At 34.0% G+C, this 23,460-nt stretch overlaps 2 protein-coding genes across 2 annotated transcripts in view; one reads left to right on the forward strand and one right to left on the reverse strand.

Annotated features, from left to right (window-relative positions):
- LOC118204658 (transforming growth factor-beta-induced protein ig-h3-like) overlaps window positions 1-23,460 on the forward strand; it is a 209,892-nt gene that overhangs the window by 180,152 nt on the left and 6,280 nt on the right. The window contains exons 9-11 of the mRNA XM_085812155.1: window positions 5,485-5,611; window positions 8,496-8,632; window positions 13,046-13,211. Coding sequence (XP_085668281.1) covers window positions 5,485-5,611; window positions 8,496-8,632; window positions 13,046-13,211 — 430 coding nt within the window. The remainder of the gene's footprint in view (window positions 1-5,484; window positions 5,612-8,495; window positions 8,633-13,045; window positions 13,212-23,460) is intronic.
- The window catches only part of LOC118192998 (uncharacterized), a 263,491-nt gene that overhangs the window by 25,946 nt on the left and 214,085 nt on the right, over window positions 1-23,460 (reverse strand). The window lies entirely within an intron of this gene.

Here is a 23,460-nt window from a genome sequence, read left to right on the forward strand (position 1 = left end):
ACATTGAATCAGACACAAAGGAATTATACAGCTACAGAAAGAGAAACATTAGCCGTATTAATGGCTGTACACAAATTTCGAGTTTATTTCGGCAAATCGCCAGTAACAGTCTTTTCGGATCATGCGGCTGTTGGTAGACTTTACTCGGGAAAAAACCTAACGCCCAGGTTAATAAGATGGGCTTTAAAACTCCAAGAATATAATATCACAATAAAATATAAACCGGGTAAGGAAAACAATGTAGCTGACGCACTTTCTCGTATAAAACTGGACGATGAAGGAAATGAACTTAAATGCGCTGTGTTGACTTCAAAAATTTTAGATTCTAGAGATACGGTTATTACTCAACTGAAAGCTGATCCTGAATTTGGAAATATCTATGCTTATTTGAAAGACCCCGAAAGCTTTGAGCATACAGATATCGATGCGATAAGAAATAGAGCAAAAAACTATGAAATAATAGATAATTTATTATTCTATACGAAAACAACAAACGAAAATCTTGGGTATAAACCAGTCATCCCAACCTCGCTTCGATTAAGCATTTTGAAGGAGTTGCACGAAGTAAAAACAGCGGGCCACCTCGGGGTCAGAAAGACTATAAAAAGGGTACGCGAGGCGGTATATTTCCCGCAATTATACAAAATAGTAACGGCGTATGTCAGGTCCTGCAATCAATGTCAGTTAATAAATGATATTAATTACAGCCCGGCCGGGTACTTAAATAGCATTCGCGCTACATTTCCGAATGAAATTTTAGGCATAGATCTCCTTGGCCCCTTCCCCCAGAGCGAGTTAAATAAAAATCGTTTTCTTTTAGTAATAGTAGATCATTTTTCAAAATGGATAGAAATTGTTCCACTTAAACGCGCGTCAGCCAAAACAGTCGCAGATGCATTCTTACACAGATACATTTTAAAATACGGTGCACCGATAAAAGTCATTAGCGATAACGGAAAACAATTCATTAGTCAAATATTTGAAAACATATGCAATGGACTTGATATACGCCATATCAAAATGGTTCCGTATAGACCACAGGCTAACATAGCAGAAAGAGTTAATAAAAACATTGTAAAAATAATTCGCAGTTACGTTAGCACACATCACAAGCGCTGGGATGGCTACATAAATGAATTAGCTTATGCTTTAAGAACGGCACATCATGATACTACGGGAAAAACTCCAGCAGAATTATTCTTAGGCCGAAAATTAATTACGCCTTTAGATAAATTATTCTTTGTGCAACAAAGAGAGCAGGAGTTTAAACAAAAAGATGTGCAAAAGTTGATTGATCAGGCGCTTAAAACCTCGGATACGGCAAGAAATAGGCAGAAACTATATTACGATAGAAAACGCCGTGAAGCAGATTTTAAAGTTGGGGATAAAGTATTGAAGCGGGAATTTTCTGGGGCACTTAAATAGCATTCGCAGATGCTATTTAAGTCTGGGGCACTTAAATAGCATCTGCGAATGCTATTTAAGTGCCCCAGACAATTTTATGGCAAAGCTAGCTCCAAAGTTTGAAGGCCCCTATGTAATTCAGGAAATCAAAGGAGTAGTCTTATATCTTAAGAACGAGAGAGGGGAAATCTGTAAAGCAAGTCCCGACCAGGTGAAAAAATACTATAATCCAAATAATTTTGAAATCCTTAAAAGTTTCTTGCAGGACTCAAGTCTAAACGAAATAGAAGGTACAGAGTCTACAACAACTATTCCACCACCCAAGAAACAGAGAACTGAAGTGAGACCTAGCACTTCTACAACCCGGACGTCGGTATCAAAAAGAAAAAATAATTTTCAAACTCCGGCGTTTAAAAAAAAAAACAAAAATACAGATGCACCGGGTAAAGAAACCGTGGTAAAGAGAAAAACACCACCTACAAAGGATAGCAGGAGAAATTACACATCAAGGAAAACGCGCACACGGCCACAGAGTCAGGTGCCAGCAAGGCCGCCGTTCCGGAAACTGAAACGCCAACAGGAGGCACAAAAATACGACGAACAGAAGAAATTCAAGAAGGACTCCAGACCGGAGGACGTCAAGACCAGCCGTCTCAGGCAGAAACGGAAAGGCCAACAACCAGACGATTACTCCGTCAAGAGGCCAGCATGTAGAGGACGCAAAAGAAAAAGCAACGTGGACGACACTCGGAGATCAATAAGGAGAAGATTGACATCCATGAAACCTCTAACTTGGGATCAATTTTGCCAAAACGGATGACGGAGTTTCAAGCATCGAAAACTCAAAGATAAGTTAAAACCTTCTATAAATTTTTTCTTCTCTCTTTTGTTCCGAAATGTTATGCATAAGTACGAAGTTCTATGTTTTGACGAAAGTCAATATGTCTCGGTTGAGACTTAGTTTTGTTTTACTTTATTTAGCTAAGGCAAAAGTATTATTTTCTTTAAGTGTAAAAGCTAAAAACAAGCATTTTCTGTTGGTCGAAAGACTAATTCTGTTATGTTAAAGCCAAAATTTGGCCGAAGATAAAAATAACTTCGTATTCTTGTATTAATAAGAATTTTACTTTCAGTGCCGCCAGCTTGGCGAAGAATGAGTAAAGTAAAAATTTATTTTCTCTTATTCATTTTATGGTAAATTGTAAAAAGCATATGTATTAAAAATTTGTAAATGTATGTAAATACTTGAAGGTTATGTAAAAGTAGAATTTAGTCTAGAAGCATAAAATTGTAGATGCTAAAAGTGAATGCTTAAAAGCAATGAAGTCAAAATTTAAGTAGTAAATTGTAGATAAAGTCATGCTTTAGAGCGAAAGCCTGCATGTTTAAAGATGAATGAGGGGGAAGTTAGAATGAATGTGTTTTGTAGGGTTCTCCACCTACATTTGAATTTTTAAGAATATTAAAGTAGCTCATTGAGTTGTAGAATGTCGAGTAAGGTGTGTCTATTTTGTCGTTGAATTCTAATAAATCATGGTGGTTAGGGGAAGTGTTGTAAGACTAAAATTTTGTATGTAAATGTAATTTGGCCGAAGATAAAAATAACTTCGTATTCTTGTATTAATAAGAATTTTACTTTCAGTGCCGCCAGCTTGGCGAAGAATGAGTAAAGTAAAAATTTATTTTCTCTTATTCATTTTATGGTAAATTGTAAAAAGCATATGTATTAAAAATTTGTAAATGTATGTAAATACTTGAAGGTTATGTAAAAGTAGAATTTAGTCTAGAAGCATAAAATTGTAGATGCTAAAAGTGAATGCTTAAAAGCAATGAAGTCAAAATTTAAGTAGTAAATTGTAGATAAAGTCATGCTTTAGAGCGAAAGCCTGCATGTTTAAAGATGAATGAGGGGGAAGTTAGAATGAATGTGTTTTGTAGGGTTCTCCACCTACATTTGAATTTTTAAGAATATTAAAGTAGCTCATTGAGTTGTAGAATGTCGAGTAAGGTGTGTCTATTTTGTCGTTGAATTCTAACAAATCATGGTGGTTAGGGGAAGTGTTGTAAGACTAAAACACGAATATTCCCGTTTGACACCACACACGGTGGAGAGCCAGGGTAAAGTTAAATTAATGCTTGAAAAATTGAATGAATGTGAAGTAAGCAATAACTAAGAAAAACGAATCGTTTAAAAACAAAAATTGTGTCAAGAAAGTGTAAATTATAATGTATGTAGAAAGATACTGATACTTATTCCTTCCAAATGCTGGAAGGAAAGACCAAGATTGATTGATGAAGTCCAGGAAAAGTTGCCGTAAGAAGAAAGCTTTGTAACGATCAACAGAATTTTAGTATACAAATGGTTACATAAGATATATTTTTTGTGTAAACGAGGTTCTCGCCAATTAGTTCAGAATTAGAGAAACTTACAACAGGTCGTTTGTAGGACCTGCTTCCAAGTTTTCCAAATTCTGGCAGCGGCAAATGTAGGGTTTATATTTATTTTAACTAACATTTATTTTAAGTTTAAACTATCTTTCCTGTCAAGCCTTACTTTCCCCTGGAACTGCCAATGCCAGAATATGTAAATTTTAGTAGAACGCGCAAGGATTCAAATTATCAGCGGAAGTAGTATGATTTAAATAGGAAGGAAACAAGTTCGGTGTGTGATATATTCTTACTTAGCGAGCGCGGAGGTAGTTAGCGAGAATTGAAGAACCCCGCGTTGCGGCCTATGTGCTTGGCGGGAAGTAGTGGTAATCGTTCCAGTGAGCTTCAAGTCTGCTGAATTAGCAGCGGTATTGTAAAACGCGGTGAGTTAGTTATTTTAGAGAGCCTCGTAGTTAGAATCTTGTCTTTACTTTCTTTTCAGGTTATTATTTTTATTTGACTGCCGAGTTGGCACCGTCTGTAAGCGTCAAGAGCACGCAATTGTAATTTATTACGTTGAATAAAAAGGGACTTAAACCCTTCACAAGACTATCTTTTATACAGTTTCCACAGTCACCCCTTGGTTGCGTGCAAGTTGGAGGCGCGCAACGTTATAAGTTATTTGCTTAAATGTTGCACATTGTATAATAATTATAGGATGCATTTTTTGTGCACTAAATTTCTGGCTATGTATTACGCATATTTTGTATATGTTGCGTAGAATTACTGATCTTGTGATTCCAAATTCAGCAACGTTCAAATTGTAGAAAACAGATCATTTAGAATCCGAAGTCTAAAACGAAATTCTCATAACGGTACTTAGCGACAATATTGATTCTTAACTTGTCGACATTAAAAATTTCTTGCCATTTTGATGACTTCTTGGAAGTTTAGAAAAACGTATTTCCGAACCTCTGACAGTGATTTTTCTTGAACCTTCCAGAAAACTAGGTAAAACTATATAAATGCACTTTACAGCCAATAAAATTCGTTTTAGTCAGCTCTGCATAATGTCAAAGAGACTGTGGTTCAAAGAGGTAGATAAATTCCGTTTCAGAATTTATTCTCTAAGCTTGTAGGAACATTAGCATTTTTGGAAGCTGGCAAGATGAAAAATTAGCAAACGCCTTCGCCGGGAATCGAACCACGGATCTCTGGATACCGGCCCAGCATACAGACCGTAACACCACGAAGGCACCCTAAGAAGGGGGGAGAAATAATTTATAAGCTTTTTTGGTAATCTACGATATTTTTTGTGTGTTTGTTGCATACAGTTTCGTAAGAGAACTTGCCTTATTTCTGTATTTTCCTCAACTTATTTATAGCTTTTATTATTCTGTCAACTCCGACTATTAATTTTTGCTTCCTTATCTAGGGTCATATTTGAAGAGATTTCTACGAACTCGTAGCTCGCAGCAATGTTTACTATTATTTAATTTTTTATTAACGTTTTTTATTTTAACACCAAAACTGTAATGTAATAGCCTTGCTTAGCGAACTGAATCCAGTTTTAAAATATTGCTACAAAAGCTTTGAATTTCCCTTTAAGAAGTTTTTTTTTTTTTTTTTTTTTTTTTTTTTTTTAATTTGCTAGATTATTTAGTGATTCAGCTATTGACTGTGTCTACTTAATTGACTTTTTACAAACAGGAAGCTTGAAGAGCTGATGAAACATCACGTAGTCATCGGACGAGTGAAGACAGAAAGCATATCTGACAATCAGAAGGTCGACTCTATAGATGACGAAAATGCTCTCAGACTTAAGGTTTATCGAAAGGTGAGTGCAACCGAATTTATACAATTCTTTGTATTAAGAGAAGACAGCAACTGCAGCGACAAAGGAAACGTTTTTGGGAAAAGTAATTTATTATAAAAATTGTAGATTTATTAGGTTATTTTGAAGCTGAAGGCATGAAAAATGCGTGATGCCTTCTCCCGGACTTGAACCTGGAGCTTTCGAGCACGCGCCGAGTGTGCTACCGCTACACCACGAAGACATGCAGAAAAGAGGGAGAAAATACCTTATAAAGTTATAAAATACAAATACAAATAAAAATTATAGAAACAGAATATGTAAATATAAGAATTTCCCACTTGCACCTTGTATGGAAAGAAACTAACTTTACAGACTACGGAACATAGCAAATACTTTTCAGTTCTCATGAGTTCAAAACGGCTTTCTTTTAAATATTTTTTACTTCTTTGTATATTTTTTCCTGCATTTTTAAATGCCAAAAGACCTATACCGGCTGCTCAGTAACTTACACCGGCGATATACTTAATAAACGGCCAGAATACGTAGCAGCCACTAACTGCCGGAGGAAAAAATAGTAAACTTACGCTACACTAGCGAAATCATGCTCTGTCTGACCTTCTCGTTTCCACCTGTTTAAATACTCTCTTCATTTAACATAATTTGCATCTTGGCGAGAAAAAATATGAAGTTCAGAAAAGGTACCAAAATTAAAATAATTGATTATTCACACTAAGAGAAATCTTACGAGTAAACAATGCGTATTGAACCCACATTTTGTAATTATTCATGTTTTAGCAGAGACTTTAATTAAACACAGATAATTAGACACAGATAATTAAACAGAACGCAATGAAACATTAAGATGAATATCTCAAGACTTTTCGTAGTAATGGCAGTTGTCTTCAATAATGATTCCAATAAAATGTGAAATTAACTTCGTAATAAATTTTTGAATATTTTTCACATTAACAATTATCTTAAATGATTGACATTCCGATTTGTAAAATGTAACTCTTTAAAATGTAAAATGTTGAAGTAAAAAACTGGAAAGTGCTAAAAATACTTCTGTGATTAATATCGAAACGTTTTCTAAGTTCAATGCATGTTTCGTCGCTGAAAACATTTTTTTGTGGGATATATCTAAATTTCGGAAGTCATAACACAATATACGGCTCAAGCGTCAAGGAAAATGAGGCATATGTTAGAAAAAAGGAAACACAGAAGTCTTCTGTTGCTCAACATTGTTGGTCCGAAAATCACACTTTCAATTCTACTGCCAAAATTATTCAAAAAACATCTTCCTTTGGAGAACTGGATTTTCTAGAGGCATTTCACATTCATAAAAATTTTTCTGTTCTAGTTAACGATCCTAATTCCAATCCAAATTTGCCTTCGGCCTTTAAAGAAATTATGTTTTAGTTCTGGTTTCAACAACAGATGGCGCCACTTGCTTATTCTTGTCCAGGCTTTCTTATCTTATCTAATCATTATTTCCTATCTTCTTCATTTGCGGTTTTGCAGCTGAGGATGGTGGTTCGGTAAAACCATCGAAACTAGTCCTGTGAAAATTTTGTAAACTTAACGCTGATTTTTGTTGTTTGACCTTCTGAATTAGTATTTATTCGGCGTGTTATTGTGTCTTAATTACTATTCTGCTGTTTCAAATGTCCAACACAGATATCAGCACAAAGCGAAATGCGACAGATCTCTTTTCGTATGTGCATGTATTATTAAACTCTCTCCAACTATAAATTCACCTTGAAAACGTAAACGGTGCCCCCGTCCAACAGATATTCTAGAATGTGCTCTTAGGGACAAAAAGGTTAGGGACCTCTGGTCTAGGGTCCCAGTTTCTTCAAAGAGATCGGTGTTCCTGATGCCATGCCTATTAAAATATTCGGGAAAGGAGCCATGTTCTAAAATAAATCTTGTTAATTACGAGAAAGAGATATTATGTTTATCATCTACTTGTGTGATGCATTAGTATGTGCAGCGGCCCACAGGAATTAACATCAAGTGTTAACCAAGATTCTCAGAAAGTTCTTCCTGTTAAATTAATTACCATCAATTACCATCACTGACAGTGACTGAGCCCATAAAAGTGGATATTTTCTCTAAATTCTAGTATTGCTGCTCCACCAATCTTTCAGTTAGGGCGCCACTGTAGAACTCTTATAGAATTTTTCGAATTAAGGAAAGGGAAAAAATGAGTAATGCCCTCACCGGGAATCAAACCTGGACCTATCAAATACGCGTGGATATAATATAAAGTTAGTGCTTCCGATTATATAATATAAAGTAGTTAATTAGCAAATAATAAAGTAGTTAATTCATCCTCCATGCGCTTCAGATACGACCAGTTTTCCGAATGTTATTACCATAAGGCAGAACATTAGTTCATTTTTCGAGTTTAATCAAGATTTAATTTTTGAATAAACTGACACATTTGAAAGCAGTAAATAGGTTCCATAATCTAAATCGTTAGTTTATTTTTGTAATACATCTAATTTATGTAAATTAATATACTTTAAATTACGTTGTTGTAGCTACTAAAATAAGTGTCTAAATTATATGTTATGTACTAAGCATATAATACAGAATTTTGCTTTCGTTTTGTAATTTCTTCCCAATGCTGAAGTTTGGAAGTGAATAAACGTGAAGCAAATCTGACAGATCTATACAAACCCTTTCAAATATACAACAGAAATTTCCTGCTTGAGTAATTAGTAAAATAAAATGAACTGAATAACATTTCGTGATATGATATGAAGCTCGTAATAAAATAGATTGGTGAGAAGCTCTTTGACCATCAATAAGCTAGAACATTAAGAATTTTAAAAAATAAATTCAAATATTAAAAAAGCGTATTTTATATCAAATGCACTAAAAGTTATTTATTTTTTAGGAAATTGGCGTCGAATCGGCCATTATTGAAGAATCTGATATAGAAGGCCAAAATGGCGTTCTCCACGTAGTCGACAGGGTTCTCACGCCACCAAGTCACAATCTCATGGAACTGCTTCACAGCAAAGAAGAATACAGGCATGTATCTTAAATACATTTCTTTGAAATGAATGAATTTACTTAACATATGGTTTACATTTTATTTATTATTTAAAATCACTAGTCTTCCATTTGCTATTCTAATCTCGCGCAGTTTTAATGTAATGTTGTGTTAAATACCATTTTGTCACGTGACATTTCGAAATTGCTTTTTAAAATGTTTATGTTCATACGGTTTACTCTTAGTTACAGTTTTACTGTTAATTACAGTTTTGCTCTCTTCAAGGAGCTATTTGATACACAAAATCTTTTTTTCCTGCTAAACGTTCAGTATTAAAGGGAAGTTCCGTTTAAAAATAATGCTAAAATCAGCATTCTGCTATATAATATTATATATACCGCTATATAATATTACAGAACTTAAAAGTTACATGCTATATAAACTGATTCCTTTTCTTGTGCATAGATTTAAAATTCATCTTTTACCGATCGATATTATTAAATAGGATTGTTTCATTCATATTGCAGTAAGAATTGCCATAATTTCTTTGATGTATATTAATATGCACGGACATATAGGTTCTTATAGAGGGATAAAGGGCGACTGGGGATTAGGAGACCCAGTCGCCAGATTCTGATAGTGAAGAATCATCATCCATCAATCTTTCAGTTCGGGCGCCACTGTAGAACTCTTATAGAATTTTTCGAATTAAGGAAAAGAAAGAAATGAGCAATGCCCTCGCTGGGAATCGAACCTGGACCTATCGAATATGCGTGAAATCAGCTTCCAATTATACCACGAACGTTATAAGGTATTTCGTGCCTTCGTGGTGTAGTGGTTCTGCACACTGAGCCGGTATTTCAGAAGTCCGTGGTTCGATTCCCGGCGAAGGCGGTTGCATATTTTTCATCTTTTCTGCTTCCAATTAACTTAATGACTCTACAAGTGGTGCCCGAAATAAAAAAGTGTTGTGGATGATGATTCTCCGCACCCAGGATTTGGCGACTACGTCCCCTAAAACCTTAGTCGCCCTTTAAAAAAAGGAGTATATAAAGTATTTCTCCAACTTTCCCAGCGTGCCTTCGTGGTGTAGTGGTTCTGCACACTGAGACGGTATTTCAGAGGTCCGTGGTTCGATTCCTGGCGAAGGCGGTTGCATATTTTTCATCTTTTCTGTTACCAATTAACCTAATGACTCTTGTGATACTTCTTTAGCGATATGAAGCAACTCCAATGATGGAACACAGCAATAACTTTTATTTAACACTAAAAAAAATGGCAACAAACAAACAAGAAAATAAAACATATTTTAAAAACTTATTTAAAAAAAAAATAATTACATGCTTCGTTCGAGAAAATGCATGCAGCTCTCGAGCCTGCATTTCAATATTGCCAGTAAACTGTACATTATTTATTATTCATCTATTTCAAATGCACGAGAGATTAATAACAATATTTAAGCTGTTACACTCTGTTACGGTGAAACACCGAAATCGGGAGAATGTCGACTTTCACCGGTGAATGTCAGCATTCACGTAGTCTCTTGGTGTATGTCCGAAATATTTTCCAAATACTCTTATTTCTGACTTACACCGGTCAATGTCGACATTCACCATGTACTAATGGTGAATGTTGAACATATAACAATATTATATTTTCCTCTCCATTATTCAGTCGCGAATAAACGCACTTGAAACTTGAAATAAGATCTTAAGAACATGAGAACCTAAAGCACACAATACAATCAAAACGAGAAAGGAAAATAATAGAAGTTAAAAACTTACTTAATTATACAGTACGTTCTAAGTGAGAAAATAAAATAACAGTCATTAAAAACTTACTAAATTATGTCATTCAAATCTTATTTATTGCAACAAACTATTATGGCACTTTATGACCTCTCTTTTCGACTTTCACCAGAGCATATCTGTGATTGTCGACATACACCGGTGAGGGTCCGAATATACAAGAATGTAGTGAAATATTCAGTCTTTCACCGACGTATTTGGTGAATGTTGATATTCTCTGGTGAAAGTCAACATTCTCCAATTTCGGTCTTTCACGGTAACAACTTTACAAGGCAAAGCCGAAAGGAGGAAAAAATACCTTATAAATTATTTTTCCATTTCTAGTTCGCTTATTATTTCATGTGTTTTAAATAAAAGCTTTTTTCAAAAGAAGCTCTTTTTTCTATTTTCCTTCCTTAAAAATATCAGAAACTTCTTTCAAACACCTCACACTTCTTTTAAACAACAATTTGTTTTTTACAAAACAAAACTAAGTTTGGAAATAAAGAGAAAACAGACGTATGACTAATATTCATCAACAGAACGTATATGTCTGGTGATTTTTTTTAACCGTCTAAAGTGAACTTAAATTTTTATACCTTTGTATGTAATGACTTAAGTAAATTAAACTTGTTCAGCGGGAAAACAAGCGAATAAAAATGCCTCTTTGCGCTTGAGGCCTTTTTCGCTCGGGTAAACCAGCAACTCGAGACGATTTTTCGTACATTTGGCGAATTTTTTACGGCTAACTAAAAATAATTTCACACACGTTTAACCCGCGGGAAGGCAGTGGGGTGTATCATACCCCAACCCTACATAAAAGTGGAATATTCCTAACTTGTGAAACTGAAATTCTGTGATGCTTTTAGTAGCTGAATTTCTAGTTGTGGTTGACTTTCAGAACAGCTTTTTCTTTGTCTGTGTGTTTCAGAAAAATATTTATCGGTATTTTGTTGGAACTGGGGTATGACACACCCCATGCGCCTGTCCGTGTAAGTGTTTTTCTGACTGAATATTTAGTTCAGAAATTTATTTCTAGAGTGTAACAGTAAATATTTCTACTCACAAGTGATTTTAAAGTACTTGACATTAAATTCTTAAAAATTTCTAACTGCATTATTGTAAAAAGAATGAGTCCCTATGAACTGGAGATGCAACGCATGTGAGACTTATTAGAAATATTTGAAAGCGATGAAGATTGCATTTCGGAAACTGAAGATGAAACTAAGAATATTTTCTACAATGTTTTGGTTTCCAAAAAGATAAAACATTAATTCCTGATGTTCCTAAAAAAGGAAAAACTGTTCTTATGCTTTCAACATTATATAACGATCATACTATAGATGATACTATTGGAGAAAATAAAACGTCAGGAATTATATGTTTGAATAATATGACTAAAAGAGCAGTGGATATGGGGGATGAAATGTCAGCCAATTATTCAATTACCAGAATAACAAGGAGGTGGCCAATGGTAATTTTCTTTCCTGCACTAAATGTTGCTGTAATAAATGCTTGAATTATATTACATTCAACTGCTAATCCACCAACCAGAAACAGAAGTCTGTTTTTGAAGGACTTAGCCTTACAATTAATGAAAAAAAGTATTGAACAAAGATCAGAGATTAATACTTTTCCAAGAAATTGACGTATTGCATGCAAAACAACGCAGAAGTTTCGACGAAGAATTAAAACGAATACATGAAATTAGAAACAACTAAATATGAAAGATGTGATAAATTTTTTGCCCTCGCGCCAAGGACAGAAGAACGTTAATGCAATATTTAAAATGTGAAAACATTCTGTGCCAAGAACACATGAATGTATTTCGTTCAAAGTGGGAAGAAATAAAATAAGCATGGTGTATTAGAGATGCAATGAAACTTACAGGCATGATGTTTGTTTTTTTTTATTATTTTCATTTATCTTAATTTTAATCCTAAGATTATTTCGGAAATTAATTTTTTTGAAACCCAATTATTATTCACTTATTTATAATACACGAGAACAAAAAAAAAGTTTTAAAACTAAATAATACTGTTTTTATTGTATTTTAAATATTGGGGTATGTGATACCCCACGCGCCCACTCTAGTAACTTTTCTTGGTGCGACTTCCGCCGGGTTAAAGAAATCTAATGGTTCTTTGTCTGAAGATACCTACGGCTTTTTCGCCGGTTACAAATGATATTATTTGCGGTATTTGCTCGGATTTTGTGCACATTATTCATTCTGAATTTTTTGTCTCTTCTGCGGAATCATTGTCGCTTTTACATTCATTATCTTATTACACTGATTTTTCGCCTTCTTACATCTCTTATTTCCATAGCTATCTTCATCAATGCTTTCCTGCTATCTATCGTCAATGCATAGACGTAATTTCGCTCTTAAACGAAAAATCGAGCTCATCGTAGTCTATGCTTATTGGGCCCCGCATTTTTGAAAATAGTATTCCTTTTGCTACGATTGTCGAGAGATTCGCAGTTCTTATATACGCATGTATTGTTGAATACACTCATAAGGCGATATTTCCCAAACCAAACCTTAATAAATATCGTTACCACTGGTCAAACCGAGTGGCGATCAAGAGTCGCCTCTCGAGCGCAGGGGGTTAAAGTTAGGTTTTTAACTTTATTGAATGACATTTATTCTAATTTATTTTTCAGCATGATGGCGGATGCTATTAATCACGTACAAGAATTCGAGCCTCATTTCTTGGATACAAGCACGAACAAGTCGTTTACTATATTCGTCCCCACTAACAAAGCCTTCGAGAAACTAGGAGAAGAAAACTTGAATTCACTTATGAAAAACAGGAAGAGGCTAAAGAAGGTAAGGACCAACGTATTTATAAATGTATGTATACTTGCAACTGTACTTATCACCTACCCCTAGGAGCATCGTCTTGAAGCAGGCATGTGCATCACATGGCTCGGGTCCTTTTTCCATGCGCTTTTTGGTGTTCTTTCCATGCTTTCCCCCCCCCCGTTTTTTCCATGTGTTTTTCCATGTTTGGTGTTTTTTCCATGCGGGTTTTTTTTTTTTTTTTCGTTTTTCCATGCGTTTTTTTGGTGTTCTCCCATGTGTTTTTTGGTGTTTTTTCCATGCTTTTTCCTCCGTTTTTTCCATGTGTTTTTTTATGTTTGGTGTTTTTTCCATGCGGTTTTTTTTTTTGTTTTTTCCATGCGTTTTTTGGTGTTTCTCCCATGCGTTTTTTAGTGTTTTTTTTTCATGCTTTTTTATGTTTTTCCATGCCTTTTTTGGTGTTTTTCCATGCGTTTTTTTTGGTGTTTCTCCCATGCGTTTTTTAGTGTTTTTTCCATGCTTTTTTATGTTTTTCCATGCCTTTTTTGGTGTTTTTCCATGCGTTTTTTGGTATTTTTTCCATGCGAGTTTTTTTTGTTTGTTTTTTCCATGCGTTTTTTGGTGTTTCTCCCATGCATTTTTTAGTGTTTTTTCCATGCTTTTTTATGTTTTTCCATGCGTTTTTTGGTGTTTCTCCCATGCGTTTTTTAGTGTTTTTTCCATGCTTTTTTATGTTTTTCCATGCCTTTTTTGGTGTTTTTCCATGCGTTTTTTGGTGTTTTTTCCATGCGGTTTTTTTTTTGTGTTTTTTCCATGCGTTTTTTAGTGTTTTTCCCATGCTTTTTTATGTTTTTCCATGCCTTTTTTGGTGTTTTTCCATGCGTTTTTTGGTGTTTCTCCCATGCGTTTTTTAGTGTTTTTTCCATGCTTTTTATGTTTTTCCATGCCTTTTTTGGTGTTTTTCCATGCGTTTTTTGGTGTTTTTTCCATGCGGGTTTTTTTTTTTTTTTGGGTTTTGTTTTTGTTTCTTCCATGCGTTTTTTAGTGTTTTTCCATGCTTTTTTTATGTTTTTCCATGCCTTTTTTTGTGTTTTTCCATGCGTTTTTTGGTGCATTTTCCATGCGATTTTTGGTATGGCCCGCGACGACTTTTCCTAATACCACAGAATGTGGCCGTTAACTCTTTAAAAATGAATACACACAGTTGTAATGAATAATTTTGTAAAACTTCTGTTTTCAGAATTTTTTACCCATTTTAAAAATTTTTCATTTTCATTTCCACCTTCCTCCCCAATGGAATTTCACCTTTAATTGCCAGTGGTTGGTGGTCATGACTTTATTGACTCTTCTGTTGCCGTCAATATGATCATGCTCACTACCACTGAAAGTAGTTGCCAGTCTCTACGTACATTTGTGAATTTGCGATCAAACATTGGTTAAGATGACTTCATTAACGAAGAGAAATGTAGGCGCTGTGAGTCTTAAATTTCAAGAGCAGTGGATTTAGGATTATTTGTTTTTAATGCCTCTTGGCTTGATACGTTTGAAAACTATTTCAATTTTGAAGGAATACAACTTAAAAAGACAATACAATAAGAAAGAGCGAAATAGTAAACTACAACAGTTACCAAAAGTCAACTGAATAGATAAAGTACAAAATTTGAAAAAGAGTATTTCATATTCCTATTTTTGGGTATCTAGTATTTCTGAGCAAAGCTCCTGGGTTTGGAATGTAAAGTGCTTTGCATTTTTGCATCGATATCTTCAGTTGAAATTTATCCACCCGTTCTTTGAACAATATAAGTGAATTGCTTGAGTATTCCTGTACTACCCTGCGGCTTATGCTCTGCATGATCAACAAGAAATCGTCGGCATAGGCCTGGGAAAGCGTGTGGGGGACAAACATTTCAATTGGCAATTAGGTTCCAAAAGACTAGTCCTAAACAAGACCTTTGTGGGCATCCTCTAGTGATCTTGTACATCTGGATACCAGTGTTAGAGATGCACTGCAGAGAGCTGTTGAGGAAAATCAGTTTACCCGAGAATTTAAAAAAAAAAACTGCTTCCATCTCCCTAACTGAAACCTCTTCACTCTGCGTCAAGCCTGGGCAACCGCGGGTAGTTCAGCTATTTAAGAATGAAATTTAAAGATTGATTCACTAGTTTTACCATTATCAACGTAGACACTACTAGAGTCTGTTTTTATCGGCACTAGGAAGATATACATAATGCTATACGTATAAACCAAGCGAAATTCAGTAATGACTCTCCGATGTATACAGTGTTTCACAAAAGCTTTCGCACACTTTCAAAATTTGCAGAAAAAGCGCAATAACCCGAAATTATAAAGCCTAATATTTTTTCATATGATCTCTATGTACTTTTGAATAAAACCAAACTTTTAAATTTTTAATACTGACTTATTTTCTTTTTCAAAAATTGAGAATGTAAGGAAGCATAGATAAAACACGCCACAAAAGTGATCAAAATTTCATTTCATTTTGGTGACGTTTAAAAAATTGTTTGACTTTATCTTTTCCTTGCTTACTTGGTTATATTTTATTTAATGTTTAAAAATGTCTTGTAGTCGAAACGAAGCAACGGACAGCATTCAAAAATTGATCATTTTTTATTATAAGGATGGAATTTCGATTCGGGATATCGCTAAATTAGTAAATTTATCCCATTATACGGTGCAGTATGCGATACAGTGCTTTAAAGAAGAAAATTGGATCCAAAATAAAGTAAGAAGATGTTATCGGGCAAAGACGATTCGGCGTGACTCTGTAGAGTCATTAGGTTATTTCGAAGAAGGAGAGATGAAAAATGAGCAAAGCCTTCACCAGGACTCGAACCACGGGCCTCTCGAATGCGCGCCGAGCGTGTTGACCACTACACTACGAAGGCATGCTAAGAAGGCGGGAGAAATACCTGATATACACTCCCTTTTAAAGGGCGACTGTGGATTAGGGGACCCAAGCCGCTAATCCTGGGGGTGGAGAATCATCATATAAATACAGTCGACAGCCAATAAAATTCGTTTTAGTCAGCTCTGCATGACGTCAAAGAGACTTTGGTTCAAAGAGGTAGATAAATTCCGTTTCAGAATTTATTCTCTAAGCTTATAGAAACATTAGGATCTTTTGGAAGCATGAAAGATGAAAAATGAGCAACGCCTTCGCCTCTGGATACGCTCCCAGCATACAGACCACTACACCACGAAGGCACGCTAAGAAGGCAGGAAAGATAACTTATATACCCCCTTTAAATAGCGACTGTGGTTTTAGGGAACCAGTAGCCAAATCCTGGGTGTGGAGAATCATATTCATCCACCCTTTTAGATCGGACTCCATTGTAGAGTCATTAGGTTATTTCGAAGCAGGAGAGGCAGTGCCTTCGCCGGGACTCGAACCTCGAATGCGCGCCGAGCTTGCTGACCACTACACTACAAAGGCGATAGAAATACCTTATAACTCAACGTGATCAAACATTTATAGTTAGAAAATCTGTAAAAAATTCACGTTTGAGTGTTGCAAAGATTTTTACAGAATTTACTGAAAATTTTCCTACTTCAGTTTCACTTACAACTGTTCGACAAGTGCTTAGATTAGCTGAATTATGTGGGCGCTCTGCTCGATGAAAAATTTTGGAAGTGCAAAAAAATATAAATCTTAGGTTTTTTTCTTCTCAAAGTCAATGGTAAATAAGCCCGAAGCTCATTAGAATCATGCCTTATTCGCAGACGAAAGCAAGTTCAATATTTTTAATTCCAATGGATGTATGTAGAAAAGAAAATGAGGAACTTAATCCCAAAATCTCGCTTGGAACAGTAAAAAAATAGCAGTGGAGGTGTTCTAGCGTGAGGGTGCATGTCAGCATCAGGATTAAATAATTTAGTATTTATTGATCACACAATGAACCATGCTATTTATTCAAATATTTTAAAGGATAATTTAAAATTATCCGTCCAAAATTTGGACACTGTAAATAACTGTATTTTTTTATCAGAGGAACGATCGTCAGAACATGGCTCTCAACGTTTGCCTTTTGGATGTCTATAATCATCCACAAGTTCTAAAAATATTACCTCAGAAACCAGATTTAAACCCAAGAGAATTAGAAGTTAGAGTATGAAGACATAGCATTAAAAGAAAAACCGAACTAAAAAACGTAATGATTGAAGAATGGAGGAACATTGATGTAGATATTACAAGAAAATAAATTGGTTAACTCTATGCCCAGACGTTTAAAAGCTGTCATAAATGCTACAGTATATATTACAAAATACTAACTGACGGAAATACTACAATATTTACTAATATACACAGATTTCTTTAAACCGTACGAAGACTTTCGTGAAGTAACTTTTTTGTTACTTTTTTATTAATGATTCTTCCAAAAAAACGTTTTAATATGTTCATAAAATAATTGGTGTAGTTTTGCTAAGAGAAGTTTATAGATATTATTAAAACATTTTCATTCTAAAATATTGATTTTTATTAATGAATAAAGAGATATTTCACTGAAGGTCATGAGCACGCGAACATTTTTCTGAGACACTGTAAATTGTTTGTAAACATTAACTTAAAAATTTCCAATTCAGACTAAAGTGAATTTAAAATTTTATAATGTGTATATCATTCTTTTATATACTTTGCATTATTTTATGCTAATAACATTACATTAAATTTAAAAACTGCACAGAATTTTACTCTGCAGAACAACTTTATCAAAAAAAGAAAAAACAGAAATTTTAATAAAAATGTAATATATATATAAAAAATTGCAATGAAATAAACAATATCCCTTAACACAAATATTAATTATCTTAATAAATAAATTAACCAACTTCCCGTTGCAAAATCTTAAGAATTCAAATGGTATAAAGGAAGTTAAGAACTTTGTTTCCTAAAATAAATCATGCAAAAATTTTTTTTATAGAATTAAAATTACATATACTTAAAAACATAAAAAAATTACAATTAAATAAGCAATAAATCTCATATTTTCAAGAGAAAACCAGTCCAAAGCAATGAATGAAAAACTGTTGACAAAAACCACACTTCTAAAAGAACGAAACTATCAATCAAGAAAGCAATAACCAATCAGAATTGTGCTTTGTGGATGACATAATTCAAAATATACAAACCTCTTTGGCATTAGCTAATAAAGAGAAAAAGGGAAAAAAAGGAAATTCTTTCTGTTGGTACCTGGTGAGACACATGCGCGTCAGAATAAGAAGATTGCGATGTGCGTGTTGCGTGTATAATTAATAATATTTTATCTCATATTTTCAACAGTCAGCAGTTCACTATACAAAGCATTGAATGAAAAACTGTTGCCAAAACCACATTTCTAAAAGAATGAAACTGTTCAAAATGATGCAATTTCATGAGAAAAAGCTAAAATTTAAAAAAAAAATCGACTCGAATTTTGAAAAAATCGCTTCAAGGTGCACGGGCCTCTTATTTAGATTCACCTATGTACCAAATTCTGTTGCCCTGGGTCTATTAGCTTACGTGCAGAACAAACGAAAGCACACACACACACACACACACACAGACAGAGTCTTTCTTTTATTATATAATAGCCAGTCAGCCTTCGTCTGGCTTTTAAATGTACCGGAAAAATGGCTAAAGGGAACACCAAACGTTAAATTTAAAAACTGCGTAGAATTTTACTCTGCAGAACAACTTCATAAAAAAAAGTTATTACGTATAACAAAATTACAATGAAATAAGCAATATCCCTTAATACAAATATTAATTACCCTAATAAATAAATTAACCAACTTCCCTTTGTAAATTCTTAACAACTCAAATGGTATAAAGGAGGTTAAGAACTATGTTAATATGTAAATACTGTAGACAAATTTCAAATATATATGTTGTTAATTTAAATTTATTGATATAATTTTAAACAAATTGGTGTGCAGCAGCACGTCTTTTATTGAAATCTTAGGATACCCCCTCCTACCTGTTGATACAATACAATAACTAGCGAAAGTTTTAGTAATTAGCAAAATTCTGTTTCGTTTCGCATTTAATTCAAAAGGAAAATACCTTAATTCAGCGTTTCTCAATCTGTCATCGGCGGAGTTAATACGACAAATATTATCAAAACTCTAGAAATGTTCTATAGTTAAAAACAGATATAAATGTTCTATTAACTTAATTATTTAATACAAATATAAATTAAATTACTCTAATTAATTTTATTTTTAAAATATAATTATATTAGGAACAAAATATTGTGAAAAAATTGCTTTGGTAGGGGGATAAATGGTCAATAGAACATTCTAATTTATAAAAGTGGTTCCAACTTTAAAAAAAAAGAGAGAAATGCTGGTTTAATGCGTTTAGGAATAAGTATAAGTTCTTCGTTCTTTATCCTTCGTTCAGCTCGTCTTATTGAATTTACTTTTGTTGAATATATTTCTGGAAGATTAATTTATTCTGTGCGCAATTATTTCTGGAAGATTAATTTATTCTGTGCGCAATTATTTCTGGAAGATTTATTTATTCTGTGCGCAGAGTAATTTTCACCAGAAACAAAATCATGTTATTTATTAAAACCGAAAAAAAAGGTTGATTTAGCATTGATTAGTATGCATTTCTTCAATATGTTATTTCTAGCTATTATCGTATTTCTTCGATTGTAAGACACAGTTTCCGTGCAAAATGAATAGCATTTTGACAACATTTGTTGAAAGTAAAACTTTCAAAGAACTTAAATCTCTTAACACAAAAATGGAAACTCACGTTATCTCTTTGATTCCATCTTCTACAATCCGGCTCATAATTTTGAAAAAGCTTGAAGAATTCCAACACTAAGTTTGTGCTTAGTTTAAGTATAAATACAAAGAGTATTCCAAACTGGAGGTAAATAAATCAATTATTATTTCCATCTAAATTATGATAAAATATTCATAACAGCTCAGCTGTTTTCATCCGAATGCGTTCGTTTTCTGAGTCAAAACAAACGATTTGGCTGATGTTGCCACAGCATCTAAGGAATAATCCCAATTTCCCCGAATTTTTTCGTGCGCTTTGGAAGCTGCATTCAGAGATTTGCTTCGACTTGCTTTATTCATTTAAAAATTATTGTATTATCAACAGTCAATAGCTAAAACGTCCATGTATTTATGAGGCGGTGAAAATGAATAATAATTTCGTTTGAAAGTTGGCATACAAAATTATCGACAGCTGATGGAATTAGATTCCAAATGAATTTACGAATAACGTATCTACCAATAAATAGGCGCTATTATTATTTAAAAATATAATTTTATTATAATAACAAAAGAGAATAAAAAAATCTGAACGTTTTCAGGTTTTATATTACGCCCAAAGGGGCTTTTGTTCACGTTTTGTGTGTTATCTTTATTTATTAAATATCATGTTCTTCGCGCTTAAAGCATAAAATTCAATTCAACAGCAATATCACAAAATAATTTTAAAAGAGCATGTATTTAGAATTTCCGATACACAGTTTCGCACGCTGACGATAAAAATGTTTTTATTTTTCTGTACAGTGTGGCCATTGATCGCTTTGACATCGTTAAGTTTGTTAATCAAAAATTCTTTCAAGTTTTACAAAATACGAAATAAATACGAAAACAAATTCCTAATTGCAAATTTGGGCTTCAGGTGCTCATATTCGGGTGGAGGATTACGTTATTCAAAATTTGATGGCCCTAGGTACCATTGTTTTATCACAGTGCTTGAAACATACATACATTTATGCAGATTCTTCATTATTTAATTTCTTTAAATATAATACAGGGCGATAATATTTGTTGGCAATAATTTGAAATGTGAAACAGCCTTTTAAAGTCTTCAACTCAAAATGCCAAAATGTCTATGCGTATTTCAGCAATCTCTTTTATTTCATTTATTCATTGCATTTTATTGAAATCAAATATTTTAGGTGTGGTACTGACTGAAATTAAGGGAAGTGTCTTATGATCAACTGGCGTCTTAGAATCTCAAAAATGCAATAAGTGGTTAAAGTTTATTAATTTTTTGTGTTAAATTAAACTTTAAAACTTTTTAAAGCAAGAATGAATGGCTTAGAAGTGTACGCGTACATTCAATCAAACTGAGATTTATAAAACTTTTTATTCAGTTTTTTATAACTCGGTAAAATTCAACTTTAGATGCCTATTACTTTTAGATAACCTCTAAGTTTATCAAGAGAGTTTGTAAAACTCTGTCTTCAGTAAGAAGCAAAAATATTTGATAGAATTTTCATTTTTAATGAAGATAGGCTATATCAAATTCCCTGAAAATGCACATGCATCTGAAATTACTCCAATTTGAGGCATAACTTTAACAGTTCTACACTATTGTACTTCCAAACTACTCGAAAAGACAAAAAACGAATCTTATCCGCAAATACAAGCTAAGATTAAAAATAAAACCTACAGGTTTGACTCAAGATAAACTAAACCGAAAGGAAATGAAAAACACATGAATTGTACGTCACTATTATACAAGTAGATGACAGATAAGTTCAGTGTGTATGACTGCTTGTTGTTATTGTTGCTTGATGTGTTGATATTATTGTTGCTTGATGCGTTGATATTATTGCTTGTTGCTACGTTGAATACACTAATGATTTTTGGTTTCTGCTTTCACAAATCTCGTTCGGTTTATTTTGGATCACCTTGTATTTATCAACACATCAACCTCACTGTTACATAAACCTCAAAAGTATAACGGAAACATAATTAATTTCTGCAGTTTGTTGGTAAACAGAACAATCGTTTAAGTCAAACTATAATGTGAAACACAATTAGCACATATATAAATTAGTCTTCACTCGGTCCTAAATACTCTTGAAGCAAATGCGGCTTGGCAAAACTAAAGCCGATGCATCAGTTCAAGCAGCAAGGATGCGTCATGAAGGAACGATCAGCAAGGCTACCAAAAGCTGTTTCTGAAACTCAGGAACACTCAATGCGTTCGTATACTTAATTAATTTGCATTCTAGCAGGAGTTGACAAAAATGGGACAGCAAGAGTCGACAGATTAATTCTAGCAGGAGTTGACAAATTAATTAATTTGCATTCTAGCTAAAATTACGAGATATTTGAGTTAAATAACATAAAAAGTTTATAAATTTTGCTTAATTTTAGAGTTTAAGATGGCTGGCTTCTTGCATCAACTAATATTTCTGTCTTCAGTTGTGAAAGTTGAAAATACTGTCGTCTAAATTATGTAGGTGTGTAGGTATGGCCCGGTCCAATTTCCTGGCAAGCCCAAGCTCGCCTTGTGGCTTTTCTAGACTGGCCACGAAGGAAAAAATATATAGGACAACACAATATGAATAAACGAAGTCTCCAGCAGCCATATTGGGTTGTTCTTTGTTATTGTTCTATTCCAATTGCGAACGGGGTTTTATTAATTTTTCCATAATTTCTTTTGCTATGTATTTTGCTTCATTTTGTGAAAGTCGGAAAGATGAGCAATTCCTTCGCCGGGAATCGAACCACGGACCTCTGGAATACGCGCCCAACGTGCAGACCACCACACCACAAAGGCACGCTAAGAAGACGGGAGATATACCTTATATACTCTCCCTTTTAAAGGGCGATTGGAGTTTTTAGGGGACCCAATCGCCAAATCCTGGGTGTGGAGAATCATCATCCACCACTCTTTTAAATCAGGCGCCACTTGTAGAGACATTAGGAATTTTTGAGAAGCAGGAGTAAGGAAAAATGACAGAAGAAGGAGTCCTGCCTTCGCCGTTAATCGAACCAGGGACCTCTGGAATACGCGCCCAGGGTGCAGACCACCACACCACGAAGGGCAGGAGAAAATACCTAATAACATTCTTCCACCTAGTGCTTGTTATTTACCAGCTTTCTGCATAGTAAACAGTTAGCGTTTTCTTGAATTTTAAATTTGTTTACGTAAGCCGGGAATCTACCATAACCCAAAAGAATGTGACAGAGGTCTTCATCGGTTTTGGTTTTCATTTTTATCCAGACTTCAGTGTTTTCTAAGTAGTCCTTTCTACGATCTGAATCACTCCATTTTTTATCCCTTTGCGGCACGGTATGCCCGGTCTGGGCACACCTAAAAATTTCCCTCTGTACTCACAGGAAAAAATGAATGAAAAGGATTTATGGTTTACTATAAGTTACGCTGAAACTTCTTTATTTATACTAGATGGCCAGCACAACACAAAACAGTCCATATATTTTAGCCATGTTTAGTTTTTAAAGACCTACATTTTTCAAAGAAATCTTCCAGATATTTTTTAGTATATA

The sequence above is a fragment of the Stegodyphus dumicola genome, chromosome 2 (assembly GCF_044657685.1).
Source record: "Stegodyphus dumicola isolate Sdum_Otavi_A_Nest chromosome 2, ASM4465768v1".
Classification (NCBI taxonomy): Eukaryota; Metazoa; Arthropoda; class Arachnida; order Araneae; family Eresidae; genus Stegodyphus; species Stegodyphus dumicola.